Below are 27,185 nucleotides of genomic sequence, written 5' to 3'. Positions count from 1 at the left end.
CGATGCAAAGCCAATTCACATTATATTCCAGCATCCAAACAAGGAAAACAGTCCCAACAGTGAAAGATCCCTCCTATTAGGCAGAAAACTGAGCACAGGTGCAAACAAAATCATACTAGCAATTAGGAAACTTGCTCCCTCCCAGGATTAGGGAAGGACAGTATGCACTGCAGCCACACATCCCCACAAGAACTGGAAAGGGGGCTGGGAGAGGGACCCTTGGGAGAGGGACCCAGCACCACTGAGTTTAGCCTAGGCCAGGGTAGGCAATTCCGGTCCTCGAGAGCCGGAGTCAGATCAGGTTTTCAGGATATCCACAATAAAAATGCATGAGATAGATTTGCATCTCAAGGAGGCATTGCATGCAAATCCATCTCATACATATTCATGGTGGAGATCCTGAAAACCTGACCTGGCTTTGACTTTCGAGGACCGGAATTGCCTAACCCTGGCCTAGGTTCTCGGGACCTGCCTCTGCCAATCCTAGTTCTTAAATCTGTTCCCAAGGGTGGATATAAATCAGCCCTAAAAATAAATGCTGCCTATAGCATTGTCTGGGAACCTGGGTCTACAGCTTTCCAGGGGAACAAGAGAAATACTGCGGAGCTGAAGGCAGTACCAACCCTCTATATAGGGAAAGAAGTCAGCTATGAGCTGTTTTTCACTGGTTCCATCTGCTGACAGGGGGACATAAACTATTCATCTGGACTGGCATGGATGATAAAGGTGGTCTTTTTTCAACCTAATCAACTCTGAATGTAACAGCTTGATAGAATGTTCTGAATATGTTATACATATATCTATCTATATTTAGGAGACAAATGAAAACATACTTGTTCTTAAAGTACATAGGTAACTGATTCGCAGAATATCTCTCTCAATACCAGACCTCCAGATCTGCTAAACAATAGACACTAACTATGTCAATTCTATTCAATTTGTAACATTCTCTATAATCATTGTAAACCACATAGAACTTCACGGTCCTGCTATATATAAACCGTTATTATTATTATTATCTATATAGCTACCTGGAATTTTATTTCTCTGGTCTGTATTGTACTTACAGCACACAATCCTGATGGAATCTTATCAGCAGGGGCTTGCATGATGCTGACCAGAGTTGGTATTAACCTCATCTGCATGGGGCCCTGACATGCTTCTATTTGCGCCAACTCCTTAAAGATGTCCTGAGCAAGAGAAGCAATGACAGGGTCTGCAAAAAAGGAACAGACAGCAAGCTATAGAAAGTAGCACTGTTTTTGCTTACATGTACACAAAATGAGGGGACAAAAGCATGTTATCCCACATGCCTAGGTTAACCCAAAAGGTATCCAATGCTTTAGGTGAACCTTTAGCTACAGCCCCTGGGGTAATCCAGCATCCTCATGCCCTTTCATATATCCCCAAGGTGTCCTTCATTTCTTTACTGCATCTATAGTGTCCAACATCCTCCCTTCCCCATTCCCCCAACTTGAAGTGTTCAACATCTCCTCTTCCTACAATCACCCAAGTGTTCAGCATCTCCTCCTCCCCTCCCTCTGCTAGGCTCTGGTTGATGTAGAGGCTGTTGCCAGGGCCTGCAATATCAAACCAGGCTCAGCATGGCAGGAATAGAGTCTTGAGTATTTGCACATGCCCTGTGGAGCCTGCAGATACTCAAAGCCCTGCACGAGCCACAACAAATCTTGTTTGGTCACCGACTACAATGTCAGTGCTGCCTTCAAAATTAGTCACCCTAGGGTGGGCCAGCCTTGCAGGTGCCAATGCCCAAAGAAAAAAGGAAATGATGCTTTGCTCCAATGTCAAGTGATGATTTTAAACTATACCAAAAGAAAATCATGTGAAAATAATATCTAACCCCCTCCACCACCTCCATTACATTTAAAGAAGAACAGATAGAAGCTCAGGATGTGATCACAAGTGCTGCCGTTATGCATCTACAAAGAAACAAACATATCTGTTCTCAGAATTTTAATATGGATTACATTATCTATTTAGCATGTAAAAAACCATTTTCTTTTTACAATAAAGTCATTAAAGACCTAAATTATGTTTTAGAAACAGTCTTCATAAACAGAAACCTAATTAAATAATGACTATTCTTATATTTATAATTTGAAGAAAACATAATAATCATGAACCAAACACATTTCAGCGAATTTGCATTTAGACGAGGCAGGCAGAAACCAAGTTGCCTACCTCTTGGGTGTTCTCTTCACATAGGACAAATCACCAGTCACAAATATGAGCAATGGGATTGAAGCCCAATGCTGATCCAGCAAACAGCTTTTTATTAATACTTATGAATATGCATAGCAAAAATCTGCATTCTGCCTCAATTCAGTCATTTTTATAAGGTGGAATTGGACATTCCCTTGGCTTCTGAGCAAGAAGAGAGGCAGTAAGCTTGTGTTTGGTAAACTTTAGCTCTCCTTCAATGAATAAACATTCAAAGACCACTAAATCATAAGACCCTAAGGAAGATGGCAATGCACAAGCACAGGAGGCAAAATGTAGAAATTAAAACATTAAGCAGAAAGGAGAAATTAGGTTCTTACCTGCTAATTTACTTTCTTTTAGCTTCTCTAGACCAGTAGAGGTTAATCTTTACGAATGGGTATATATCCAATCTTGACCAGCAGGTGGAGACTGAAACAAAACTGTGGGACAGTATATACTATACTCCCTTCTCTATTTCCCTCAGTCTGCCGAATAGCCAAGCAGAACCAAGAACTGGAAAACAGAAAGAAAACAATACTCCGAACAGGAGTAACAATTAACATACCCAAGTGCTGTTGGAAAATGCAGAGGAGAAATACCCGAAGGAAAATGTCCCCACAGCTCGCCAGCTAAGCCAGCCGAGCCACAGCCGCTGTTCTTTAATTCTCCCCGGCCCTAGAAAAATACTAGAACCCGCAGCAAAAAACAAAAATTGCCCGCGAAACAGCCCCAACAACAACAACAACAGACAGGGTGGGGACCTCTACTGGTCTGGAGAAGCTAAAAGAAAGTAAATTAGCAGGTAAGAACCTAATTTCTCCTTCTTTAGCACTCTCCAGACCAGTAGAGGTTAATCTTTACGAATGGGACGTACCAAAGCAGTCCCTCTCACGGGCGGGACCCCCGAAGGGCCGATACCAGAACACGCTCACCGAACACCGCGTCCCGACGCGCCTGAACATCTACCCGATAATGTCTAACAAATGAATGCAAGGAGGACCAAACCGCAGCCTTACAAATATCCACTGGAGGCAAGAGCGACGACTCAGCCCAAGAAGCCGCCTGACCCCGAGTGGAATGAGCCTTGAGAAACTCCGGAACAGGCTTCTGTCTCAGAAGATAAGCGGAAGCAATCGTCTCCTCGATCCAGCGCGCAATAGTAGCCTTAGAAGCGCCAGCCCCCAACAAGGACCCGCCAGAAGGACAAAGAGATGATCGGATTTCCGGAACTCCCGGGTCCGCTGCACATAAGAGCGGAGGACCCCACCGACATCCAACTTGCGCAGCTGCCGTTGTTCAGAAGAGCCCTCTCGACCACCCAAGACTGGGAGGACCACCGATTGATTGACATGAAAAGGAGAAACTACTTTCGGCAGAAAGGAAGGAACAGGCCGCAAGACAATCCGCTCCCTAGAAAATTCCAAGAAGGGAGCCCTACAAGAGAAAGCCTGTAGCTCAGAAACACGCCTAGCGGAAGTAATGGCCACCAAAAAGACCACCTTCAGAGTAAGGTCCTTCAAAGAACAGCCATCCAACGGCTCGAAAGGCGGGCACACCAAAACAGAGAGAACCAGATTGAGATCCCAAGAGGGAACCGAGGGCCGTAGGGGAGGCCTGAGCAACTTGGCCGCCCGCAAAAAGCGAATCACATCAGGAATGGCCGACAAACGCTGACCTGTCACCAACCCTCAAAAAGCCGACAGGGCCGCAAGTTGAACCTGGAGAGAAGACCAAGCCAGGCCTCTATCCAGGCCATCCTGCAAGAACTCTAGAATGTTAGGCAGGGAAGCGCGAAAAGAGACCACTCCCCGCGCCCGGCACCATCCCTCAAAAAGACGCCAAACCCGCACATAAGCCCGAGAGGTAGAAAGCCTCCGGGACCCCAAGAGTGTAGAGATCACCTTATCTGAATATCCCTTCTTACTAAGGCGACCCCTTTCAAGAGCCAAGCCGTAAGACAAAAGGGAGACGGGTCGAACATGGGAATGGGACCCTGCGTCAGAAGATCGTCCAAGAGAGGCAGAGGAAGAGGATCCGCCACCATATGCCTCACCAGATCCGCATACCATGGACGTCGAGGCCAATCCGGAGCCACCAGAACCACCAGCCCCGGATGGTGAACAATGCGAAGAAGTACTCTGCCCACTAATGGCCAAGGAGGGAACACATACAACAGCCCCTCCGTCGGCCACGGTTGGACCAGAGCATCCAGACCCTCGGCCAGATCGTCCCTGCGACGACTGAAGAAGCAGGGCACTTTGGCGTTGCCACTCGTGGCCATCAGGTCCATCAGGGGCTGCCCCCAAGTCTGCACTATCAACTGAAACGCCACGGCGCCGAGACACCACTCTCCTGGATCCAGGAAGTGACGACTGAGGAAGTCCGCCTGAACATTTTCTACCCCGGCTATGTGAGAGGCCGAGAGGTCCAGAAGATGGGACTCCGCCCAAACCATGAGCCGAGCCGCCTCCTGCGCCACCTGAGTGCTCTTGGTGCCCCCCTGACGACTGACATAAGCCACCGCCGTGGCATTGTCCGACAGGACTCTGACCGACTTGCCCAACAAAAGGGAGTGGAAAGCTAACAGCGCCAGCCGGACCGCTCTGGTCTCCAACACGTTGATCGACCAGGAGGCCTCCTCCGTGGACCAGGTGCCCTGAGCTGAGTGACCCAAACACTGAGCCCCCCAACCGAGGAGACTCGCATCCGTAAGGAGCACCGTCCACTGCGGGAGATCTAGACCCACCCCCTGAACCAGGTGAGGGGTCCGGAGCCACCAGCGCAGACTGCAGCGCGCCATGCCTCACAGGGGAACAGGAACATCCAAACCGTGCCTCTGGGGAGACCACCTCCGGAGCAGAGCATACTGAAGAGGACGCATGTGGGCCCGCGCCCACCTCACCACATCCAGGGACGCCGCCATCGACCCCAAGACTTGGAGGAAATCTCGCGCCCGAGGACACCGGGACGCCACAAGCAGGCGAATCTGAGATTGCAATTTGCTCACCCGGGCCTCTGGAAGGAAGACCTTCCCCAAGGAGGTGTCGAACAGAACCCCAAGGTACTCCAGACGCTGAGCCGGGACCAACCGACTCTTGGAAAGGTTGACCACCCAGCCCAGCGACCGGAGAAACTCCACCACCCGAGCCGTAACCCAGGAGCTCTCCTGCAATGACTTTGCCCAAATCAACCAGTCGTCCAGGTAGGGGTGTACCAGGATGCCCTCCGACCGCAAGGCTGCCGCGACGACCACCATCACCTTGGTGAACGTCCGGGGAGCGGTGGCCAGACCAAAGGGAAGCGCACAGAACTGATAGTGCCGACCCAAGATCGCAAAGCGAAGGAAGCGCTGGTGAGAGGCCCGAATGGGAACATGCAAGTAGGCCTCCGTCAGATCGAGAGAAGTGAGAAACTCCCCCGGCTGAACCGCCAGAATGACCGACCGCAGAGTTTCCATGCGGAAAGAAGGAATCTTGAGAGCCCTGTTGACCCCTTTCAAATCCAGGATGGGCCGAAAGGTCCCCTCCTTCTTGGGCACCACAAAGTAAATGGAGTACCTGCCTGTGCCCCACTCCGGAGGGGGCACTGGAACAACTGCCTTGAGATCTAGCAAGCGCTGAAGGGTCTGGCGAAAAGCCTGCGTCTTCCAAGGAGTCTGACATGGAGAGGCGAGGAAAAGGTCCGGCAGAGAGCGGGCGAACTCCAGGGCATAACCGTCCCGCACCACCTCCAGGACCCACTGATCGGACATGATCTCGGCCCATTTGGGGAAAAATTCGCGCAGCCGGGCCCCCACCGGAACCAAAGGGGGCGCCGGCAAGGAGTCATTGTGCAGGACGGGAAGCGGGGGAACCGGCGGAGGGATTCCCTGCCCCCCGACGGGCCCCCCGAAAGGGCTGCATGCGCTGGAAGAACCGACCCCAGGAAAACCCTGGAGCCGGGAAAGAAGCAGCCCCACGCCCAGGGCGATACTTGCGAAACTCCCGCAAACGCCCCCGGGCAGCGCCACCCCGAGACGCAGGGCGGGCACGGTCCTCAGGCAGACGGGGCACCTTTGAGTCCGTCAGAGTCTGAATCAACTTATCCAATTCCTCCCCAAACAAAAAGGATCCCCGAAAGGGAAATTTAGTAAGCTTAGCTTTGGACGCAGCATCCGCCGCCCAAGCGCGCAGCCACAAAATACACCGCGCGGCCACACCAAAGGCCATAGACTTAGCCGAGATCCGCACCAAGTCATACAGAGCATCTGAGAGGAACGAGGCAGCCATCTCAATCTTCGCCACCTCCTGATCCACCAGAGACCAGTCATCAGACTCCCGATCCAGGACACACTCAGCCCACTGAAACACGGCGCGAGCAACCAGCCCCCCACAAATAGCCGACTGGACCCCAAAGGCAGAGACCTGAAAATTTTGCTTAAGGATGTTCTCCAACTTGCGCTCCTCCGAGTCCCGCAAGGCAGAACCGCCCTCAACAGGCACGGTATGCCGCTTAGAAATCGCCGAGACCACTGCGTCTACGACTGGCGATGCTAAAGTAACCCGATCCCCCTCTGGGATGGGATACAAACGAGCCATGCTGCGCGCCAAATGAAACGGCGCCTCCGGCGTTTTCCACTGTTCCAGTATAATATCCCGAATATCCTGATGCATAGGAAAAGAGTGGGAAACGGAACGGATCCCTCGTAGCAGAGGGTCCCCCACACGCGGAGTCTCCGGCGGCGCATCCTCAAAACGCAACACCGAAGAAACCTGTTGAATCAGGTCCGGCAGCTCATCTCTCTGAAAAAGGCGCACCACTGACGCCTCTTCGCCGGAGGACGGGAAACCCGACAACCCGCCGCCAGCGGCCGTCCCCTCGAGAGGGTCCTGGAAATCCTCAGAAAAGTCCAGGTCCTCATCCAGACCGACACGCTCCTCCGACCATAAATCCTCATCCCACGACACCCGCGGACGCTTGGACAAGGGAGGAGGAGGAGGGGACGCCACAACAGACGAGAGAGGCAAAGCCGCAGGGAGAGCGGAGGAAACCCCACTCCCCGAAACCCCCTGAGCGCAACCGGGACCCCCAGCCACCTGAAAATAGGCTCTGCACAAGGAAAAAAATAAATCAGGAGAAAAACCCCCCGAGGGTCCCAAGGGACTCCCTGCCACAGCAGGGGACCCAGCAGAAACCTGCCCCTGTTTTTCCAATACAGGGGGAAGGTCACCCGAGGTGGAAGACAAAATGGAGGGGCCAGACTGAGAAGATGGCGACTTTCCCGCCAAAAATGCTCCCTCCATAGCCTGTAGCGGCTGAGAAGCCTGAACAGTCCCAGCCGCCAAAACAGGCAAGTCGGCATCAGCTGTCAAAATATCAGCTGAGAGGGAATCCCCAACAACCCGACCATCGGCGGCTCGGGGAATCCCTCCGTGGGCGGTTGGGGAAGACCGGGCTTCCCCACTGCTCCCAGCCGACTCGCGAGGCACCATCGGCGGGGAGCTCTGGGCGCCTGCAGCCGCTGCCGACGGAGCTCCTCCACCGCACCGGCCTGAACACCGCTTGCACAGGCCGGCCGCGAGTGCCTCGCGCCTGGAGCACAATGAGCACTTTTTCCCTTTAGAAGTGCTCATTGCTCCATACGCGACCTAGCTATAAAAAAGTGCCGGTTAGATGAAAAAATACAGTAAAATACAGTTTTCTTAAAGGGAAACAACCCTCCAGACCAGCACTACCTCAGGATTTATTTTTTTTTTACAGAACAGACTCCACAGGCTCTCGAAGCAATATGCCTTGCTTGATTTAGGGGGCAAGGCTTACTGCTGAGGCTCCTCTAAAAAAATGTGGGGAGGTGGAGGAAGTGGATGAGGGACCCCGCTCGAGACCCGCCGGGTTTGACACCCCCGAGGTCGGACGAACCCCCAAACAGGGTCCGCCCAAGCTCCGTCCGGCCAAAAACAGGGACTATAAACCCCCTAAACAAATTCCAACAGCCCTACCAAGGGAGATGGGTACAGATCACATCAACACCTGCTGGAGACTGAAAGAAGACTGAGAGAAATAGAGAAGGGAGTATAGTATATACTGTCCCACAGTTTTGTTTCAGTCTCCACCTGCTGGTCATGATTGGATATATACCCATTCGTAAAGATTAACCTCTACTGGTCTGGAGAGTGCTAAAGAATACAAAATGGTTTTTAAGGCTCCATGGGAGGTCTAAAAATGGCCCAATTTGGGTTGGAAAACATAGCATGGGATAGACGTTTGCTGGAAAATAAATGTAGTGGAATAAGGAATCAAACACGATGGAGTGGATAAGTCCAAACAAAGACTGGTTAACTCTGAGTATGTAACAAAATTCAACGAACATGGACTCAAATACTCAGAGTTAACCAGTCTTTATTTGGACTTATCCACTCCATCGTGTTTGAATATTGATCTTGTGGATTTGACTCTCCAGTGTTTTCCTGTGGAATAAGGAATAAAATTATGTAAAAAGAAGAATAGAAAAAAAATGTACAAAACTTTGGGATCATACCATTACTGTATTTGAGGAAGATTGCAATGGTGAAAGGACATATCTTGTTTTCTGCATTCGCCGTGAATGTCTGATCCACCGTGCACACGATGCAGAGTGTCTCCATGACCAAGTTCAGAACCTCGGAGGTAAACTGAGCTGCTAGATGGATCAGTCCATCCAGAATGCTGGGGAGGAACGGCTGCAACACGTGTGTGCTTTCCGAGATTTTCAGCTGGTCACAATAACTGGAGAGAACAGAAAGGACAAGCAGAAAATTCTGTGAAGATACTTACTGGGAAGAAACAGGGAGCTAGGAGAGAGGGAAATGCCTGAAACCACACATGGTGAAATCAAATACCAAGTACTAGAGAGATCCATCCCATTTTTGTGCAATTGGAAAATGAGATCACTTCAACAGGAGGAGTGAACAACAGTACACAGGTACTTTATTGTACCAAATAATTTTTTTTAAATAAAAGTATGCACATCCTTCCCTTTTCAAAACTACACTTGGAAATTTATTCACATTTGCCTAGTTTTTAACATGCATAAATTTTATGGGCTCATTTATGTGTATACTTGAGGAAATTTTGGCCTTACCTGGTAAACTCTTTCCTTGGGTGTCTTACCAGACTAGTCCAGAACCAATGGGTTATGCCCGTTAACCAGCAAATGGAGAGCAAGACTAATTACTTGTGAACTCTGCCCTATAAAGGGCAAAGTCCTTCTGTAACAATTAACGGTAGACAAAAACCCTCTGAATTTCTATCAGATGAGAAGAATCCAGGACTCCAGCTGAAATCACTACAGCAGCCCAAAACATCCTTCTTCTTTGTCATAAACCTGCCCCCCCCCCCCCCAAACAGAATAACTACAAACTAGGGAGAGATTCTGGGCTAGTCTGGTAAGACTCGAAGAGCAAACTTTTAGCAGGTTAAGACCAAAAATGTTCCTCTCTCATCGTTCCTATCAAACCTGTCCAGAATCAACAAAATGTAACAAAGAACCTCTCAACTGCAGTTGGCACATTCCAATGGGGCTTCCATCTGCTGCACAATTTCTTGCACTTGAAAACTTGCCGTTCAGGCACACCCATTTGCTGCTGCAAACTTCACTACCAGCACTGTTCCTGGCCTAAAAAGACTACTGGCCATAAGAATGAGCTGCTCACCAAAGCTCCCTTCAGATACACTAGGCTTAGCACCAGATGGAGTCTACCCCCACCCCCACCTGCTACTTACTGCAACACCCACATTTAGCCACTTTTGTTTTAATGTAGCTATGGGGTGGGGGCAAAAGGCAAGAAGCATAACCTTGTGTTGGGGGGGGGGGGAAGAAGGGAGGGAAAGATACCCAAACGCCTCTGGATATCCTTACTATAGAATGACATGGGGACATGGACCCTCGGTAAACCACAGGAAAACCCAGCAAATTTACTGCCAGTGCGACAGATCAGCCCCTCTATGCCTCCCTTCCCGCGCCCAACTTCCTGTTTTCTTTACGTCAGAAGGGGGGGACTCGGCCAAAGGAGTGTGTGAGAGAGTGTGTGTGTGTGTGTGTGTGTGTGTGGTGCTAGAGGGCTGGACCCATATGGGGGGGGGGGAGGGAGAGGTGCTGGAACCATGTGTATTGGGGGGGGGGGAGTTCAGTACTGGAAGTAAGGGAGAGAGGTGCTGGAACCTTGCGGGGGGTGGGAGGAGAAGTTCGGTGCTTGAACCTTGAAGGGGGGGCTGGTGTGGAAACTGTAAAAAAAACCAACCAAACAACCCACTAGCTTGTACTCTGAATTAACAATTGTTTATTAATATATCGATATATGAGGACATATACATCTTAAAAGGCAGACATAGTATGCTCTAAATTCTAAACAAAAACCTGCCCCTTATGTAGGAAATGTGACATTTTAGCTAACAAAGGGCTCACATAAATGCGTAAAAGATTTATTATCATGAGTGCATAGGTTATTCTACTAATAACTTCATATATATGGTTTATATCTTTGCGATACACTCCATTACACATTTTTTGTTAGTGCTAAAATTGGTTAACTGTTCAATACATGAATGCCCTACTAAGTTGTCCTTTCAGTCAAGCAACTTATGTCCTTGTCATTCACATTAAAGACATGAATTATGCTACATCTGGAAAAAAAAAGGTTAACCAGATGCTTACAATGTTAAAGAAACCTAATCTATCACTAGCCCTACGTTAGTAAGTATATTTCTAAGTTACCAATTTTATTTTTTATCAATTTCATTTTTTTTCCCACACTAGTGCTGGAGGGACGGGAGAGGTGCCGGACCCATGTGGTAGGGAGACTGGAGCCAGAGGGAAGGGATAGAGATGTTGGGCCCAGGAGAGGGGTTGAAGCAAGTAGAGCTGTTGAATCCATGGGAGGGGTGCCAAGGGAAGGGAGAAAGGTGGTGGACCTGCAAGGTGGAGGAGAGAAGGGAAGGGAAAGAAATGATGAACCAAGGGGATTAAGGAAGAGGGAGTGAAATATTGAACATAGCAGAAGATGGAAAGAGAGAGGGTGAGACTGACACACATTGGTGTAAGGGAGTAAAAGAGGGGAGAAGCTAGACAGGGAGATATACAAAAAGAGGGGAGATAATGGGCAGGGATTGGGAGCATATGGACAGGGATATAAAGTGGAATGCTTCATGGGGGCTATTTGGACAAAGAAGGGCAATCCCAGACATGGGAGGGAATATGGACACAGAGGGAAGATGGCTAGACATGAGGGGGGGGGGTAGAATAGAACGCAGAAGTGAGATGCTAAACTTAGGGGGGCATAGGGACATAGAGGAATGATACTAGACACAGGGGGAGGGGATAGGGATATGATGAAGACAGAGAGATGGGTAAAGGGGAAATACTAGAAAGGGAAATATAGGAGACATAGAGAAAGGAGATGCTGAACATGGGGAAAAATACATACAGATAGATGGAAGGATGGTGAGAATGGAGAAAGAAGAAATGTCAAATGGGCAGGAGATCCTGGTGAGTGAGTTAAGAGAAGACAGAAGAAAACAGCTTGAGCTTGAGACCAACATGATTTTAAAGAATAAAAACATGATTTAAAAAAATAAAAATATAAAAAGGTTGCAGATCATTCAAAATTCTGTGGTACGGTTGATCTTTGGATTGAAAAGATCTGATTACATATCGCAGTATTATTACACACTACATTGGTTGACAATAGAGGCAAGAGTGGTTTTCAAGTTCGCTTGTATCTGCTTTAAGGCTTTGAATGGACTTTTACCCAGCTACCTTGTCGATCACTTTAATTTTGCCGATAGGAAATATCTACGCAAAGTATGATTTTTTTGACTTTCCATCAGTAAAAGGATGTGTTTATAAACTATTCTTTAGCAAAATTTTGGCATATCAGGCAGCAATGTGGGATAAACAAGTTGGTACCTATATATCTATTTCTACTTCTTATCTGGTTTTCAGAAAATTGTTGAAAACATACTTGTTTGGCAAATATTTTGACTAATCTACTGTGAATGGTCAGTACTTTCTTAGTTTGTTAACAGCACAGAATCACAAGGTAGCTGCAGTATATAAGAATCTGTTATGTTATGAGACAACAAAAGGTATTTTCTATTTTGTGATTAGACTATATCAGATTTGAAATGTGTATCCTGCCAGAGCTGGTGTTAAGACATAACTGGGGACCACAAAGCCCGCTAACAGGCTGTACCTTCTTCAACTTCCAGTAGGCTTAGTTAGGGTTTTCTCTGGCCAGGGGGAAGTTACCCTAATTGCACTCCCCTAGCACTATTCCTGCCATGTGTGATCTTTGTTTTGCACAATATAGGAAGAAATGGATCTATTTCTTTGGTGTTTACTACATGCAAAGGTGTGGCTTCTTGGGATTTTGGTTTAATTTACTCCATGTTTATCATTTTTGGTCAGCTATTATGAATTTGGCATTTGTGTGTGTGTGATAGAGGTATTCTGTTAGCATGATTTTTGTATGTAGCATTCTGTGGTAATTTGGCTTGCTCAGTTTTCTCGAAAATGGAGGGGATATTTGTGACAGGGGAGTAGGGATGGGGGTTTTGCTGATCCCTGTTCTAAATTATTTGTGATTTATATAATGATAGTTGTGCAGAATATGGTTTCTTTCTATACTTTAATAATATGATTTCAATATAAAATCATAACTATTCGAAGCTTGTGCGGATGGGATCAAACAGAGTTGAAGAAAAACACTGTCCCTGTGACATTCTCTAATCCTTATCCTGTCGAAGGAAGTTCTACTGGGTGACTCAGGAGCAACACCACACCTATCCAATACTAAATTACGCAGTACAACTGAGAGTCACAAGTTAATAAGCATAACCTATTGGTTTTGGACTGGTAATGACAATGAGTATGGTAAGCACATACATCTGAAAATGTGCTTACCATACTCATTGTCATTACCAGTCCAAAACCAATAGGTTATGCTTATTAACTTGTGACTCTCAGTTGTACTGCGTAATTTAGTATTGGATAGGTGTGGTGTTGCCCCAAGGAAACCTCAACACAGTATGGGTAATATTTTATAAAAAGCCCATATGAAGAACTTTATGTACATACTGTCTATATATTTTATAACTATTTACCTGCATACACCTTTTATTTCAACAAAGATAAAAACTAATCTTTAAGATTCATGCAAAGTGTGTATGTATGTGAGAGAGATATTGGCACTTTCTCTACTCTGGAATATGTTAGAGCAGTGGTCTCAAACCCACGGTCCGGGGGCCACATGCGGCCCGCCAGGTACTATTTTGAGGCCCTCGGTATGTTTATCATAATCACAAAAGTAAAATAAAACAGTTTCTTGATCATATGTCTTTTTAGCTATAAATGACAATATTATTATTAAGACTTAGCCAAAAGGAAAGATTTATACACTATAAAGAGTTTTACTCCATGCAAAATTGTCATTTCTTTAACAAGACATTAACTATTTTTTTCTGAGGCCCTCCAAGTACCTACAAATCCAAAATGTGGACCTGCAAAGGGTTTGAGTTTGAGACCACTGGATTAGAGGCAGTTAGAAGGTAACCAAGAAGTATCTACACAAGCTTTATTCACAATGTTCATAAGGGGGGCTGGCGACCAGCAGTAATACCAACTAAACAAATGTTACAATGGCTTCAGCTGGAATCAAAGTAAACAGCTAATTCTTCTCCAGCTGCCACCAAAGCACTTGCCTCCTTACAGCAGCCTTATAGCTCCTCAATTTGACATACATCCCCCTAAAAAAGCAGCTATGAAGGGAAAGGGGATGGGATTTGATATACTGCCTTCTTGTGGTTACAATTAAAGTGGTTTACATATTATATTGTACCTGGGGCAATGGAGGGTTAAGTAACTTGCGCAGAGTCACAGGGAGCTGCAGTGAGAATCGAACCCAATTTCCCTGGTTCACTTGCCACTACACTAACCACTAGGCTACTCCTCCACTATAACTTTAATAACTTCAATCTGAGAGCTCCAACTTGCTCCCTTATCTGCAAACAGATGTAGTTCTTTAAAAGATGGAATGGAGAAATTAGGGTCTTACCTGCTCATTTTCTTTCTTTTAGTCCTTCCAGACCAGCACAGAAATCGATGGGGTAATAGCTCACCACGACCAGCAGGTGGAGACTGAGACACAAACGTTTGGCTAAAGTATAAGTGGGCTGTGCAGTCCTAACTACAATCAGTCTGCTCTCAGTCTCCAGCAGGTGGGAGTGGTAAGCCTGCACAGTCTTTTCCTGGTTTAGTGTAGGGCTGTTGGATGTTAAGTAAATTGACTTTCTTGTTCCCGTTTGTGGTGCCAGATTGAGCTTGGGGGACCCTTGCGGGGGTCCGTTTGACCTCAGAGGTCAAGTTCCTCTCCCCATTTCCCCCACCTTCCAAATTATTTTTTCTATAGAGGTGCCTCAGCTGTAAGCCTTGCCACCACTACCAGCAAGGCATATAGCTTTGAGAGCTAGTGTGGTCTGTTCGATTTAAAGTTGTATTGGGGGGGGGGGGGGAAAAAAAGTCCTAAGGTAAACTGACTGTTATTGTTAACCAGCACTTGTATTTTTTTCTTGTAGCGGTTTTCGCAATGAGCACTTTTAAAGGGAAAAGTGTTCATTGTGTTACAGGTGCACAAAGTGCACCAGCCGGCGCATAGAGGAATCCCTGCCAACTTCGGGTGCTGGCAAGCAGGGTTCACCTTCGCCAGTGCATGGCAAGTCAGCAGCAGGCAGTGGGGAAGCCCAGCCTTCCCCTACCGCCCACACAGGGATTTCCCCAGCTGCTGACAGTCAGGGAAATAAGGTTTCCCTTACCACCGATAGTGCTGGGGATTTTTTTTGCAGCTGCTGGCTTATCTGCTTTAGTGACTGAGTCTGTTCAGGCCTCTTTGCCACTGCAGGCCTCGGAGGAGTCTTTTGGTGGGAAGTTCTGCCATCTTGTCTGCAGCCTCAGGTGACCTCCCCTGTCTTAGATAGACAGGAGGTTTCTGCTGGGTCTGCTGCCTTGGCAGTGAGTCCTGCTTTGCTGCCCGGGGGGGGGGGGGGTTTCCCTACATTTTGCTTAGCCTTGTGCAAGGTTTATTTGCAGGTGGCTGGTGATCCTGTTTCTTCCCCAGGTGTCTCGGGTTTTTCAGGGGGGGGGCTTTTGCCTTCCACATCTTCTCCCATTTGGCCCACTTCAATGTCAGCCCCGGATAGCGCCCCCCCCCCCCCCCCCCGGTCTTCATCAAAGCAGTTACGGGTCTCGTGGGATGAGGATTTTTTGTTTGGGGAGGCATTTTCTCCTGATGAGGACTTGAACCCTTTGTTGTGCCCCCACGATCCTCTCAGAGGGACAGATGCTGCTGGCATGTGTTTTTCAGGGCCGCCAGCTGGCGAGGATATATTGGATTGTGCACATTTTCCAGCGGGAAGAGCTATTACCCCATCAGTTTCTGTGCCTTTCTGGAGGAACAATAAGTAAAAAAAACTTTTTTTCAACCAGATTGCTATTTTCAGTACTCCTGCTAACCCACAGTTCCTTGGTGCCATAGCCCTAGAAATGGGTTTTGATGGCTAGTTTGGTATCGCTTACCCTACAGCAGAGTTCTCAACCCAATCCTCAGGACACACCCAGCCAGACAGGTTTTCAGGACACCCACAATGAGAAATTTCAGCATACAATTGAAGCAGTACATGCAAACTTCTCTCATGCATATTCATCATTGATATACTACAAACCAGACTGGCTTGGTGTGTCTTGAAGATTGGGTTGAGAACTCCTGCCCTAGAGGGAGAAAAGCATGAAGGGTAAAGAACACACTCGGGTTTTAAAATGAAATCCCATCTACCAGTCCAGCTCTGTCTTTTCCTCATTGGAAAAGAGTGGGACACTTTTTAAAGGATGTTTCAGAAGGCAGTTTTGAAAGTCCATGTCAATGCATATAGCTGTGCTTGTGAAAAGCACACACATTGTAACCATTTCTCGTTATTGGTAGAACAGATACAGCAGTGCAAACTTCCCGCCACAAGGTCTCAATACAGAACAAGTTCCTATACACACATACATACCCCACTAGTGCAGGGCTCGACAAATCCCAGGCGCCAGGTCACCATGGCACCTAGAAATTGCATCCTAGAGCCCAGGATTTCAAACCTCCAAAATATATTTTTCTTACTTCCGCAGGGCTGCCTCAAACCACTTCTCTTGGCCACATAGTACAGAGGACTTGAGAAGTCTCATGGGACTTGAAACTGCAAGACTTACCCGACTTTCTCCATCGTGCAGCTCAAGTTTATGCAGAGCCCAATGCCGTGCAGGGCTAAGGGAAACAATCTGAGGCACTGTGAACAAGGCAGGAGCTGGAGGTGGTTGGGAGAAGGACATGAGAAACAGAATGAAGGCTGTTGGGGGGGGATATGAGAGAGAAACTGATGGAGATGCAGGCTATGGTAAGTGAAAAAAAAGAGACAATTGCCTCTTTGCTTCACCTGTCTCGAGGGTGTGCCACACAGCTGATAGCATGCTTTGGGAAGGGAGACTATTGGCTCTGCAGTTAGCAAAAAGGCATCTTAAGGAACTGATTTACTAAAATGTTTTTTGCCCACAGGCACCAAATAGGAAAAAAAAAAATCTAACAGAACTACTGCTAATCTGGGAGGGGATTCCAAAACTTCACTGGAGACAATATTGGAAGGGTAGGAAAGGAGAAAGGTCTTAAGATTCTGGCTTCTAAATTTAATGAAAATGTGTTGAGGCCTGAACTAATAAACAAGTACAAGACCACAGAAGATCATTGGTTTTTTTTTCATCTGTCCCACTATTGAACAGTAAAGGTTAAGCCTCTTACCCCCAGATAGCTCGGACTGCAGAGATGCGCACAGAAGGGGGCTGAGTCTCATGCAGGCCACTAACTGTAGCCTGTAGAAACTGCTGAATGAGTTCTGGAGACATTGCAACCGTGAAGCGACTGGCAGCCCATAAAGCTCGGCCCAGCAGGAAGGGAGACACTGCAGCAGAGAACAGGACCATATCTTAAATCCAAAAAGCTAACATTTAACAGCTTCAAAACAAAAGCACACAATTACACATTTAGACCTGTAGGTTAGCCGACAATATCCTGCCTGCAAAAAAGTGAGGATGATCAAAATTAAAATCTTCAATATTACATATTTGGTTATGGACCTTCAATAAAAGGAAGTGTTTCTGTCAGAATTGGTTGTGTATCCATTAAAACACTGACCTGGTTCATCTAACTTTGATCATCCTTACTGTTTTGCCGTTTATCTATCCTTTCTTGTAAAGATCCTGTTCTTTGTTTTTACAAAAGGAGTGCCACAGGTCAACATCTACCAGGCATAAAGCGAGGGAAATAAGCTCACCCTTCCTCCCCCACAAGTATATCACATGCTGAAAAACATAGGGCCACAATGGATCATCTCTCCATAGCATAAAGATATTAACCAAGACTAGATGTATCAGGTACTGTTGAAAGGTTATACTCCTACAGCGGTGGTCTTCATTGCAAGGCCCATGAGCCAATCCCTCCGAGACTATGATGAAGCCCACGGAACCTGTGCAGATGATCTTCCCCTCCCCTCCCCCATCAGGATCTGGCACTTTCTGTTTCCAGCACTACAATTCTTGCATCCTTCAGGAAGTATGAATGAAGTAAACATGATGCTTTCAGCGGCCTTGGAAGCTTTCCCTCTACTACTGCTTTCTACCGCAGGGACAGGAAGCTATAGCGGGGGGGGGCTGCTGAAGGCAGCGTGTTTACTTCATTCACACTGCCCCCAGCCCAAAGAGTATAAGACTGCAGCACTGGAAATAAAAAGTGCCAGATCCCAAAGAGGAGAGGAGGGAAAGGGTAAGAAGATGCCACACCTCTGTGGGAAGAAAGATGGGAAGGAAAGGGGAAGGGCAGAGAGAGGGAGGAGATGGTGCACATGGATGGAGAAGGAGGGCAAAACATGGAAACGTAGACAGATTGAGAAGGAAGCAGAAAAATGGAAGAAAGTTGAATGTTAAAAATCAATGCCAAAGATTGATGTAGTCAAAGAATACTACCCTAGTTGTGCATTAAAAATTATTTAGCAATGCTATACATATGTGAAGATTAGCTCAGAGACATGGAGGGGTACCACGGAAGGAAAACCCCCCTAAACCACCTCACCACCCAATCATTGCTAAATCTTCCATACTTTTAAGCATAAATTGGTGCCAAATTAATACCGAATTGGTGCAATGGAATTCAAAAATTCTTAACTTATTGAACTACTTAAAGAGAATAAAGTAAAATTTTTTTAGCTAAAGCTTAGTTTCTTGGTTTCACTCCCTATATTGATATTAGTAGTATATTTATACCTTTTCCCTGCACATGTTTTGACTAAAGATGGATGTAGGGCAGAAAGTGAAAGAGCGAAAAACAGCAAGTGGATAAGGTCCAGCCAGAGACTGGGAATAGATGATTAGAAAAATAAAATCACCAGACAACAAAGGTAGGAAAATGATTTTTATGTTCAATTCAGTGATTGAAATGTCAGTTCTGAGAATTTATATCTGCTGTCTATATTTTGCACTGCTCAGGAATAAATGAATTTGTTTCTATTTCTCATGGATTTAATTTATGTATATTAGTACTTTTCATTTGTGGTCCTATATTTGCACAGAGTTTATCTGTGTTTTACATTGTATGACTAAGGCAAGGTATTCTAGTAGGAATGGATGTCGAGAAGCATTGGCACGATGGCCCCAAATAGGAAGCTATGTGTCAGCTCTCCTTCAGTCCTTTTGGACCCAAAACAGCCCTTGCTTAAAAATTAGCAAAGACTGCTGTCCTACAGGGCAGGGTATGGCCCTGAACCCACTTTCTCCTCCTTTCAATTTCATTTCCGACTTCCTCAGTTTCTTATCACATATCTTCACTTACATACTTTTAGCCAGTATCTCTCATCGTCCTCTTGTCTCTCCCCCATTTTATTTCCATTTAAGCTTAACAAATATATTATATATAAAACATTTCAAATATTTTTAAACCAAGAAGGCTAACAGGTCTATATTTAGGCAAAAATAAAGTAACCAAGTGAAAAAGTATAGTGGGTCTCCAAGGATGGGTTGGCATCTAAATAAAACTTTAGGTACCAACCCATCCTGGGAGGCCTACTATGCTTTTTTTCACTTGGACTCTTTCCTCTCCTGTTTGATTAAGTAATCCCATATGACCAAGAATCAAAACAGAGCAAGCTGGTTCCTGCATGATGATCCAATGGAACTGCTGTGCATGGCCAAGCAAGATCCTTGGGTTGAATCATAACTTGCCAGCTTCTTGAACCAGCCAGGGCTGGAGATGCTGCAAACATACTGTTCTCTGGGAGTCTGTGAACATAAGACCCCAGCCTCTATGCAGAAGCAATGCCTATTAATTAACTAAAGTTACACTTGTGCCACAATCTAGAGAAAAATAACATGTGTGCCATTCAGCTATTAAAACTAGGGCTAGACAGGAAAGGATTTTTTAAAAATAGGAAACCCCCAAGTAACTCTAAATTAGAGCCCGACCAAATTTCAGTTTCAGCATTGAAAAAAACCTGAAATCTGGGTTCAGGTTTCAGCCAAAACAACCCCCCACTCTACCAATCACTGTCCACCTGGCACCCCCACTCACTACCTTTAAACTGCCTGGTGGTTTAGCGGGCTTTCAGATCCAATCTTTCTTGCCCACTGTGGGTTTCGCAGCCAAAAATGCTATGGGAGGTTCCAGTGGCCATCATCAATATTACTTACAAAAATGTTAAAAAGAATAGGCCCAAGAACCGAACCTTGAGGCATACCACTGGTAATATCCCTTTCCTCAAAGAAATATTCATTGAACACTATCCTTTATCACCTTCCACTCAAGCAGTTCCTGACCCATACCGAGGGTACCAGTGTGGAACACTGTCAAAGGCTTTACTAAAATGTACTGCACTCCCTCTATCCAATTCTTTGGTCATCCAATCAAATAAACTGATCAGATTTGTCTAACAAGAGCTGCCTCTAGTGAATCCACATTGCCTCAGGTTCTGTAATCCACTGGATTCCAGAAACTTCACTATTCTGTATTTTAAAAGCACTTTCATTAATTTACTTACCACAGACTTACCAGCCTGTACTGTGTGCAATTCTGATCACCGTATCTCTAAAAAGATATAGCAGAATTAGAAAAGGTACAAAAAAGAGCGACTAAAATGATAAAAGGGATGGGCCTATTTCCCTATGAGGAAAGGCTAAAGCAGCTAGGGCTCTTCAGCTTGGAGAAGAGATGGCTCAGGAGTGATATGATAGAGGTCTATAAAATACTGAGTGGAGTGGAAAGGGTAGATGTGAATCGCTTGTCTACTATTTCCAAAAATACTAGGACTAGTGGGCATGTGATGAAGCCAAGTAGTAGATGTAAAACAAACTGGAGAAAATATTTCTTCACACAATATGTAGTTAAACTCTGGAATTCATTGCCAGAGAACGTGATGAAATCAGTTAGCTTAGCATGGATTAAAAAAGGTTTGGATAATTTCCTAAAAGAGTTGAGATGGTTTGGGAAAATCCATTGCTTATTCCTAGGATAAGCAACACAAAATCTGTTTTACTACTTGGTATCTTGCTAGGATCTTGGGACCTGGTTTGGCCACTATTGGAAACAGGATACTGGGTTTGATGGACCTTCGGTCTGTCCCATTATGGCCATTCTTATGTACTTCTTCCTTACTTCCACTTTTGTGGAGAGGGACCACATCTGCCCTTCTCCAGTCCTCTGGTGACACTCCTGATTCTAGAGAAGCATTGAAAAGGTCAGCCAGCAGTGCCACCGTAATGTCCCTAAGTTCCTTCAGTACCCTCGGATGTACACCATCCGGCCCCATCGCTTTGTCCACCATTAGTTTAGCAAGCTCCTCACGAACACAATCCTCTCAAAAACGATCAGGGTCTACCACACCTCCATCCCTATTTGTGTTTGTCTTCTCAGTCCCGCTCCCTGCACTTCAGCCAAGAACACAAATATTTGTTAAGCATTTCAGCCTTATCTTTATCAACATCTACATATTTCTCCCTTCACCTTTTGAGTCTCACAATGCCACTTTTGCACTTCCTCCTATCACTAGTACAGTATACCTAAAAAATGTATTGCTCCCCCATTTTACCATGCTAATTTTTCTTCCATTTACATCTTTGCTTTCCTGACTACTCGACCAGCCTCTCAATTTTTCCAGATATTTTTGCCTGTCTTCCTCTTTCTGCAATCTTTTATAGTTTATCAGCTAACCTCTTTTTCTTTATCTTTTCAGCTACTACGTTTGAGAATCAAAGCAGCCTTTTTTTTTTTCCAATTCTTTATTATTTTCAATACTTACAATAAGTGTCACAGTAAATACAAACATTTTATATCCAAATTCCACGCTTAATAGTCTTATAATATCCATTTCAGAATTATATCCCCCTCCCCCTAAACAATTACAATATCTATACATAAATATCTATAATTACCCCATATCAATTATTCAAAATTCCCACCCACCCCCACCTCCCCCCATCCGAATGTGCATATTTAAAGGGAAAACACTATTTAAACGTTACAATATTTTGCTAATGGCTCCCAAATCTCCTAAAACCTCTTAAAATTTCCTTTCTGACTGGCCATTGTCCTTTCCATTTTGTACATATGACATAATGAATTCCACCAAAAATCATTTCCTGTCCGTCTTTTATTTTCCTTTCCTTACAAAATGGTTTGTTGCCCTTACAATAGCTTCTTTCAATTTTGACCATAACTTTCCTACTTCTTCCAAATGTTCCCATCCAGACAATTCCTTGATGTAATCCCTCATCTGAACAAAGTTAGTTGTTTTTTTTATAGCATAGAACAGGGGTGCCCACACTTTTTGGGCTTGCGAGCTACTTTTAAAATGACCAAGTCAAAATAATCTATCAACAATAAAATTTAAAAAAAACACAATGCACACTGTACGCTGAGAAAATGTTAATTATCATTCCTATTCCGGGGTTTTTTCAAAGAGGTCAAGGCAGTAACAACCATACAAAAATAGACAAATATACCTCCCTCCCTTTTTACTAAACCACAATAGCAGTTTTTTAGCGCAGGGAGCTTCACTGAATGCCCAGCGCTGCTCTCATGCTCCTAGGCTCCCTGCGCTAAAAACCTCTATTGCGGTTTAGTAAAAGGGGGCCATAGTGCAAAATATAGACAGCAGATATAAATTCAGACATATTTTGATCACTAAATTTAAAATAAAATCATTTTTCCTACCTTGTCTGGTGATTTCATGAGTCTCTGGTTGCACTTTCTTCTGACTGTGCATCCAATCTTTCTTCCCTTTCAGCCTGTATGCTTCCTCTCCTCCAGACCTCATTCCCTCCCCCAACTTTTTCTTCCTCTCTCCCTTCCCTTTCTTTCTCCCTGCCTTCCTTTCTTTTTTTTTCTCTCTTCATGCCCCCTTTCTTTTTTTCTGTTTCCCTTCTTTCCTTCTGTTTCCCTGCCTGCCCTCTTTCTTTCTTTCTCCCTGCCCTCCCCCAAACCACTGCCACTAGGCAGTGACAGGGCACAGGGCAGGCAGGCAGGCAGGCCTAGTGACAGGCAGGTTGGCCCCATACCCCTCACGTACCCTAAACCATCCCCCATACCCCCCAGTACCTTAAATCATCCCCCTACGCACCCCCCAGTACCTTTTTTAATCAAACCCCCTGTACTTTATAAAATCCCTCCTTCCCTCCCTAGACGGCTAACCTGGTATTTTAAACATCTCCCCACCCTCAGTACCTTTTAAAATCCCTCCCTCCCTCCCTTGATGGCTATCCTGGTATTTTAACATCCCCTCACCCCCCAGTACCTTGATGCAATCCTGGCGGTCCAGCGCTGCATCGGCCGCCTTCCCTGCTGGACAGCCGCCTAAGTCCTCATCTGCCACGGCAGTAATAGGCAGGTGTGAGCCCCGAGCGCGCCTGCCTGGTCTCGTGCCGCCCGAATTGTGTCAGCTCGGCAGGCTCCCCCATCTGCGCCGGAAGTGAAAGTCAGACGCGAGCCCCGAGCGCGCCTGCCTGGTCCCGCGCCGCCGCTTGAATGGTGCCATCAACTCCTGCGAGTCTCGCGAGAACCAACAGCACCATTTGGGCAGCGGCACAGGACCAGGCAGGCATGAGCCCCGAGCGCGGACTGGGGGAAAGGAAGGGCAGGAGGACCCGGACCAGGCCGGCTGTGCACCCCTCCAAGCCGTGCACCCGGGGCGGACCACCCCCCCTTGGTACGCCACCGACCTTCACCCCGCCCTGCCAGCACTCTGATTGGCAGGCGTTCTTCAAGAGGCGGGCCAGTCAGGAGGAGAAAAAAGAGAAGGGAAGAAGGGAACCCGCTCTGCGATCGACTGGGGTCGCCTGAGCGAGCGACCTGTCGATCGCGATCGACGTATTGGGCACCCCTGCACTATATCTTTCTTGAGATAAGGAGACCAGAATTGAACGCAATACTTCAAATGAGGTTGCACCATGGAGCGATACAGGGGCATTATGACATTCTTAGTCTTGTTAACCATCCCTTTTTTAATAATTCCCAGCATCCTGTTTGCTTTTTTGGCCACCACCACACATTGGGCGGAAGGTTTTATCGTATTGTCTACAGCAGGGGTGCCCACACTTTTTTGATTCGCGAGCTACTTTTAAAATGACCAAGTCAAAATGATCTACCAACAATAAAATTTAAAAATAACACAACCCACACTGTACGCATAGAATTGTTAATTATCATTCCTATTCCGGGTTTTTTTTCAAAGAGGTCAAAGCAGATGACTCTATGCACTGTCACCTCAGTAACAACCATACAAAAATAGACAAATACCCACCCCCTCCCTTTTTACTAAACCACAATAGCATTTTTTAGCGCAGGGAGCTGCGCTGAATGCCCAGCGCTGCTCTCGACACTCATAGGCTCCCTGCGCTAAAAACCACTATTGCGGTTTAGTAAAAGGGGACCATATTGTAAAATATAGACAGCAGATATAAATTCAGACACATTTTGATCACTAAATTTAAAATAAAATCATTTTTCCTACCTTGTCTGGTGATTTCATGAGTCTCTGGTTGCACTTTCTTCTTCTGACTGTGCATCCAATCTTTCTTTCAGCCTATATGCTTCCTCTCCTCCAGACCTCATTCCCTCCCCCAACTTTTTCTTCCTCTCTCCCTGACCTTTCTTTCTTTCTCTCTTCATGCCCCCTTTCTTTTTTTCTGTTTCTCTTCTTTCCTTCTGTTTCCCTGCCTGCCCCCTTTCTTTCTTTCTCCCTGCCCTTCCCCAAGCCACTGCCACTGCCGCTGCCATCGGGGAACAGGACCCAAACGCCACCAATGGATAACAGGCCCCAAAGCTGATGCCAACGCCACCCCATGCTCTCTCTGCTTCGGGCTGATCAATCTTCCTCTCCTCGACGTCAATTCTGCCTTCGGAGAGGAAGTTCCGCCCAGCCAGGCAGCGATTGGCTGGCCCGAACTTCCTCTCCGACGGCAGAATTGACGTCAGGGAGAGGAAGATTGATCAGCCCGATAGATCGCCAAGGCAAAGTGAGTCCTGGATGATCGACTCACTTTGCCTTGGCGAGCTACCGGTCGATCGCGATCGACCTATTGGGCACCCCTGGTCTAGAACCTTTACTTTTGAATGAACCCTCTCTACACTTGTCTCAATATTAAACTACACTATGCGATGATCACTGGATGCCAGATGATCACCCACTGTAACATCAGAAACACTTTCCCCATTTGTAAATACTAAATCCAGTATGGCCCCATCCCGTGTGAGTTCCATTACCAACTGCTGGAACACAGTTCTCCTTGTAGAGAATCCCTTCTAGAAGACCCTGCAATAGAGATCCCCCAATCAACATCTGGCATGTTAAAATCACCTATTAGGTAACACTTCCCTTTTTACAGCTATATTCTGAATGTCTACTATTAAATCTCTGTCCACTTCTCCACTTCTGTCTGTGAAGGAGGCCTGTATACCATACTAATGTAAATATATTTTCCATTCCCTCTTTCCAGTTTGACCCACAGTGCCTCTTTCTTACCCTATAGATCCTTCAATTCTGTGGCTTTAATATGATCTTTAACATATAATGCCACTCCCCATCTTTTTCTTCCCACCTTTGTTTTTCCTGAGCAGTTATAGCCTGGTATAACTATAACCCAGTCATGGTTTTCAGTGAACCACGTCTCTGTGATCGCCAATAAATCCAACTCAGCCTCTTCCATCACAGTCTCTAGATCCAGAACCTTGTTTCCCATACTTCAAATATTAGTAACTACTGTATATACTCAAATATATGCTGACCCGAATATAAACCGAGGTAATCTTTCTCCACCCAAAAATGAGGAAAAAAGGTTGGCTTGAATATAAATCAGGAATATAAATATAAATATTCCACTGCCCTGCCAGGGTCTGCACCTAGCCCCCCTTCCTCCCTACCAGGCTCTGCACCCTGTCCCTCCTCACTTCCTGCCCTGCCAGGCTCTGCACCCTGACCCTCCCCCTCCCTACCCTGTACGACTCAGCACATCATCCCTATCCCTCCTTACCCTCTAGAGCTCTGCACCCTGTCCACCTTCCACCCTTCCTATCCTGTACGGCTCTGCACCGTCCCCCTCCCTCCCTCCCCATGCCTTGCATGCCTCCTCTGGGCCTGCCATAAGACTTGGTGGTCCAGCAGTGGGCCAGGACAGGAGGGATCTCTCCCACCTCCTGTCCCAGCCGACTGTGACAACTTTTAACTCTCTCCCGCCTCCCCGTGTACCTTTCAATTCCCTGGTGGTCCAGCAGTGAACCAGGGCAGGAACGATTTTCTTGCACTCCTGGTTTGTGCAAAGCCGCTCTATGAATGGCTGCTGCGAGTTCTCATGGTCTTGCAGTTGATGCGAGAACTCGCGGCAGCCATTCAGAGTGGCTCTGCCTGAGGGAGGAGTTCAGGAAGATCGCTCCTGCCTTGGTTCACCATTGGACCACCAGGGAATTGAAAGGTACATGGGGAAGGAGGTAAAAGTTGTCACAGTCAGCCGGGACAGGAGGGATCCCTCCTGTCCTGGTCTCTATTGCTGGATCACCAGGTCTTACGGCGGGCCTGCGGAGGCTTGCAACAAGTCTGGGAAGGGGATGGGTAGGCGCTGACCCAAATATAAGCCAAGACCCCCTATTTTTGGCCCAAAAGTCAGCTTATATTCGAGTATATATGGGACTGCTTTCCAGACATTGTCCCCTTTTCCCATTTCTGTAGAGGTATTTAGTGATTTCACTTACCTGAGAGCTTATACTCACCTGAGGGCTTTGATCACCCTGCCCCAACGATTCTAGTTTAAAGCCCTCTTCAACAGGTTAGCCAGTGCTGAAGACACCCCTTCTTTGATAAATGTACACCATTCCTGCTCAGCAGCCCTTAGAAAATCATCCCATAGTCCAGGAAGCCAAAACGCTCTCGACGACACGCAGCCACGCATTCATCACCAGGAAGCAAGTTTCTCTGCCTAGGCTTTTACCCTCAACAAGGAGGATCAATGAGAATACCACCTGCGCACCAGACTGCTTCACCTTCTCTCTGAGTCACGAAGTCACAAATGTGAAGGGAAAAAGGGATGGGGTGGTGGGGGGGGGGACGGGACTGGGAGAAGCTGCCTGCACTAAAGAGATCAGGTTGTTTCTAAGGCAAAGTTAGATTTTGTTTTTGTTTATTTTAAATTTTAAAGAGCCCCTTATTCCAAGCAACAGAATCCCCTAGCAATCACCAGGTAACCCTCAAACACACCCTCCTGGTCAGGCCTCTCACCAGGCACTGTGACCTAGAAAATTGGCCAAAGAAATCTACCAGGAGGGAAAAGGAAATCAATCCAATGGACTGTTGCCCAGAAATCTCCAAGTTCTGATTCAGGCCCAGCGGTGAAA

The 27,185-nt window shown here is 46.4% G+C and overlaps 1 protein-coding gene across 3 annotated transcripts in view; it reads right to left on the bottom strand.

Annotated features, from left to right (window-relative positions):
- IPO9 (importin 9) overlaps positions 1-27,185 on the bottom strand; it is an 82,668-nt gene that overhangs the window by 19,883 nt on the left and 35,600 nt on the right. For all 3 annotated transcript variants that reach the window (XM_033918453.1, XM_033918454.1, XM_033918455.1), the window contains exons 14-16: positions 17,064-17,223; positions 8,741-8,967; positions 1,068-1,216 (exon numbers count right to left, since the gene is read on the bottom strand). In XM_033918453.1, coding sequence (XP_033774344.1) covers positions 1,068-1,216; positions 8,741-8,967; positions 17,064-17,223 — 536 coding nt within the window. The remainder of the gene's footprint in view (positions 1-1,067; positions 1,217-8,740; positions 8,968-17,063; positions 17,224-27,185) is intronic.

The sequence above is a fragment of the Geotrypetes seraphini genome, chromosome 13 (assembly GCF_902459505.1).
Source record: "Geotrypetes seraphini chromosome 13, aGeoSer1.1, whole genome shotgun sequence".
Lineage (NCBI taxonomy): Eukaryota > Metazoa > Chordata > Amphibia > Gymnophiona > Dermophiidae > Geotrypetes > Geotrypetes seraphini.
Note: the sequence above shows the minus strand (reverse complement) of the source record. Positions and strands in the feature narration are given on the sequence as shown.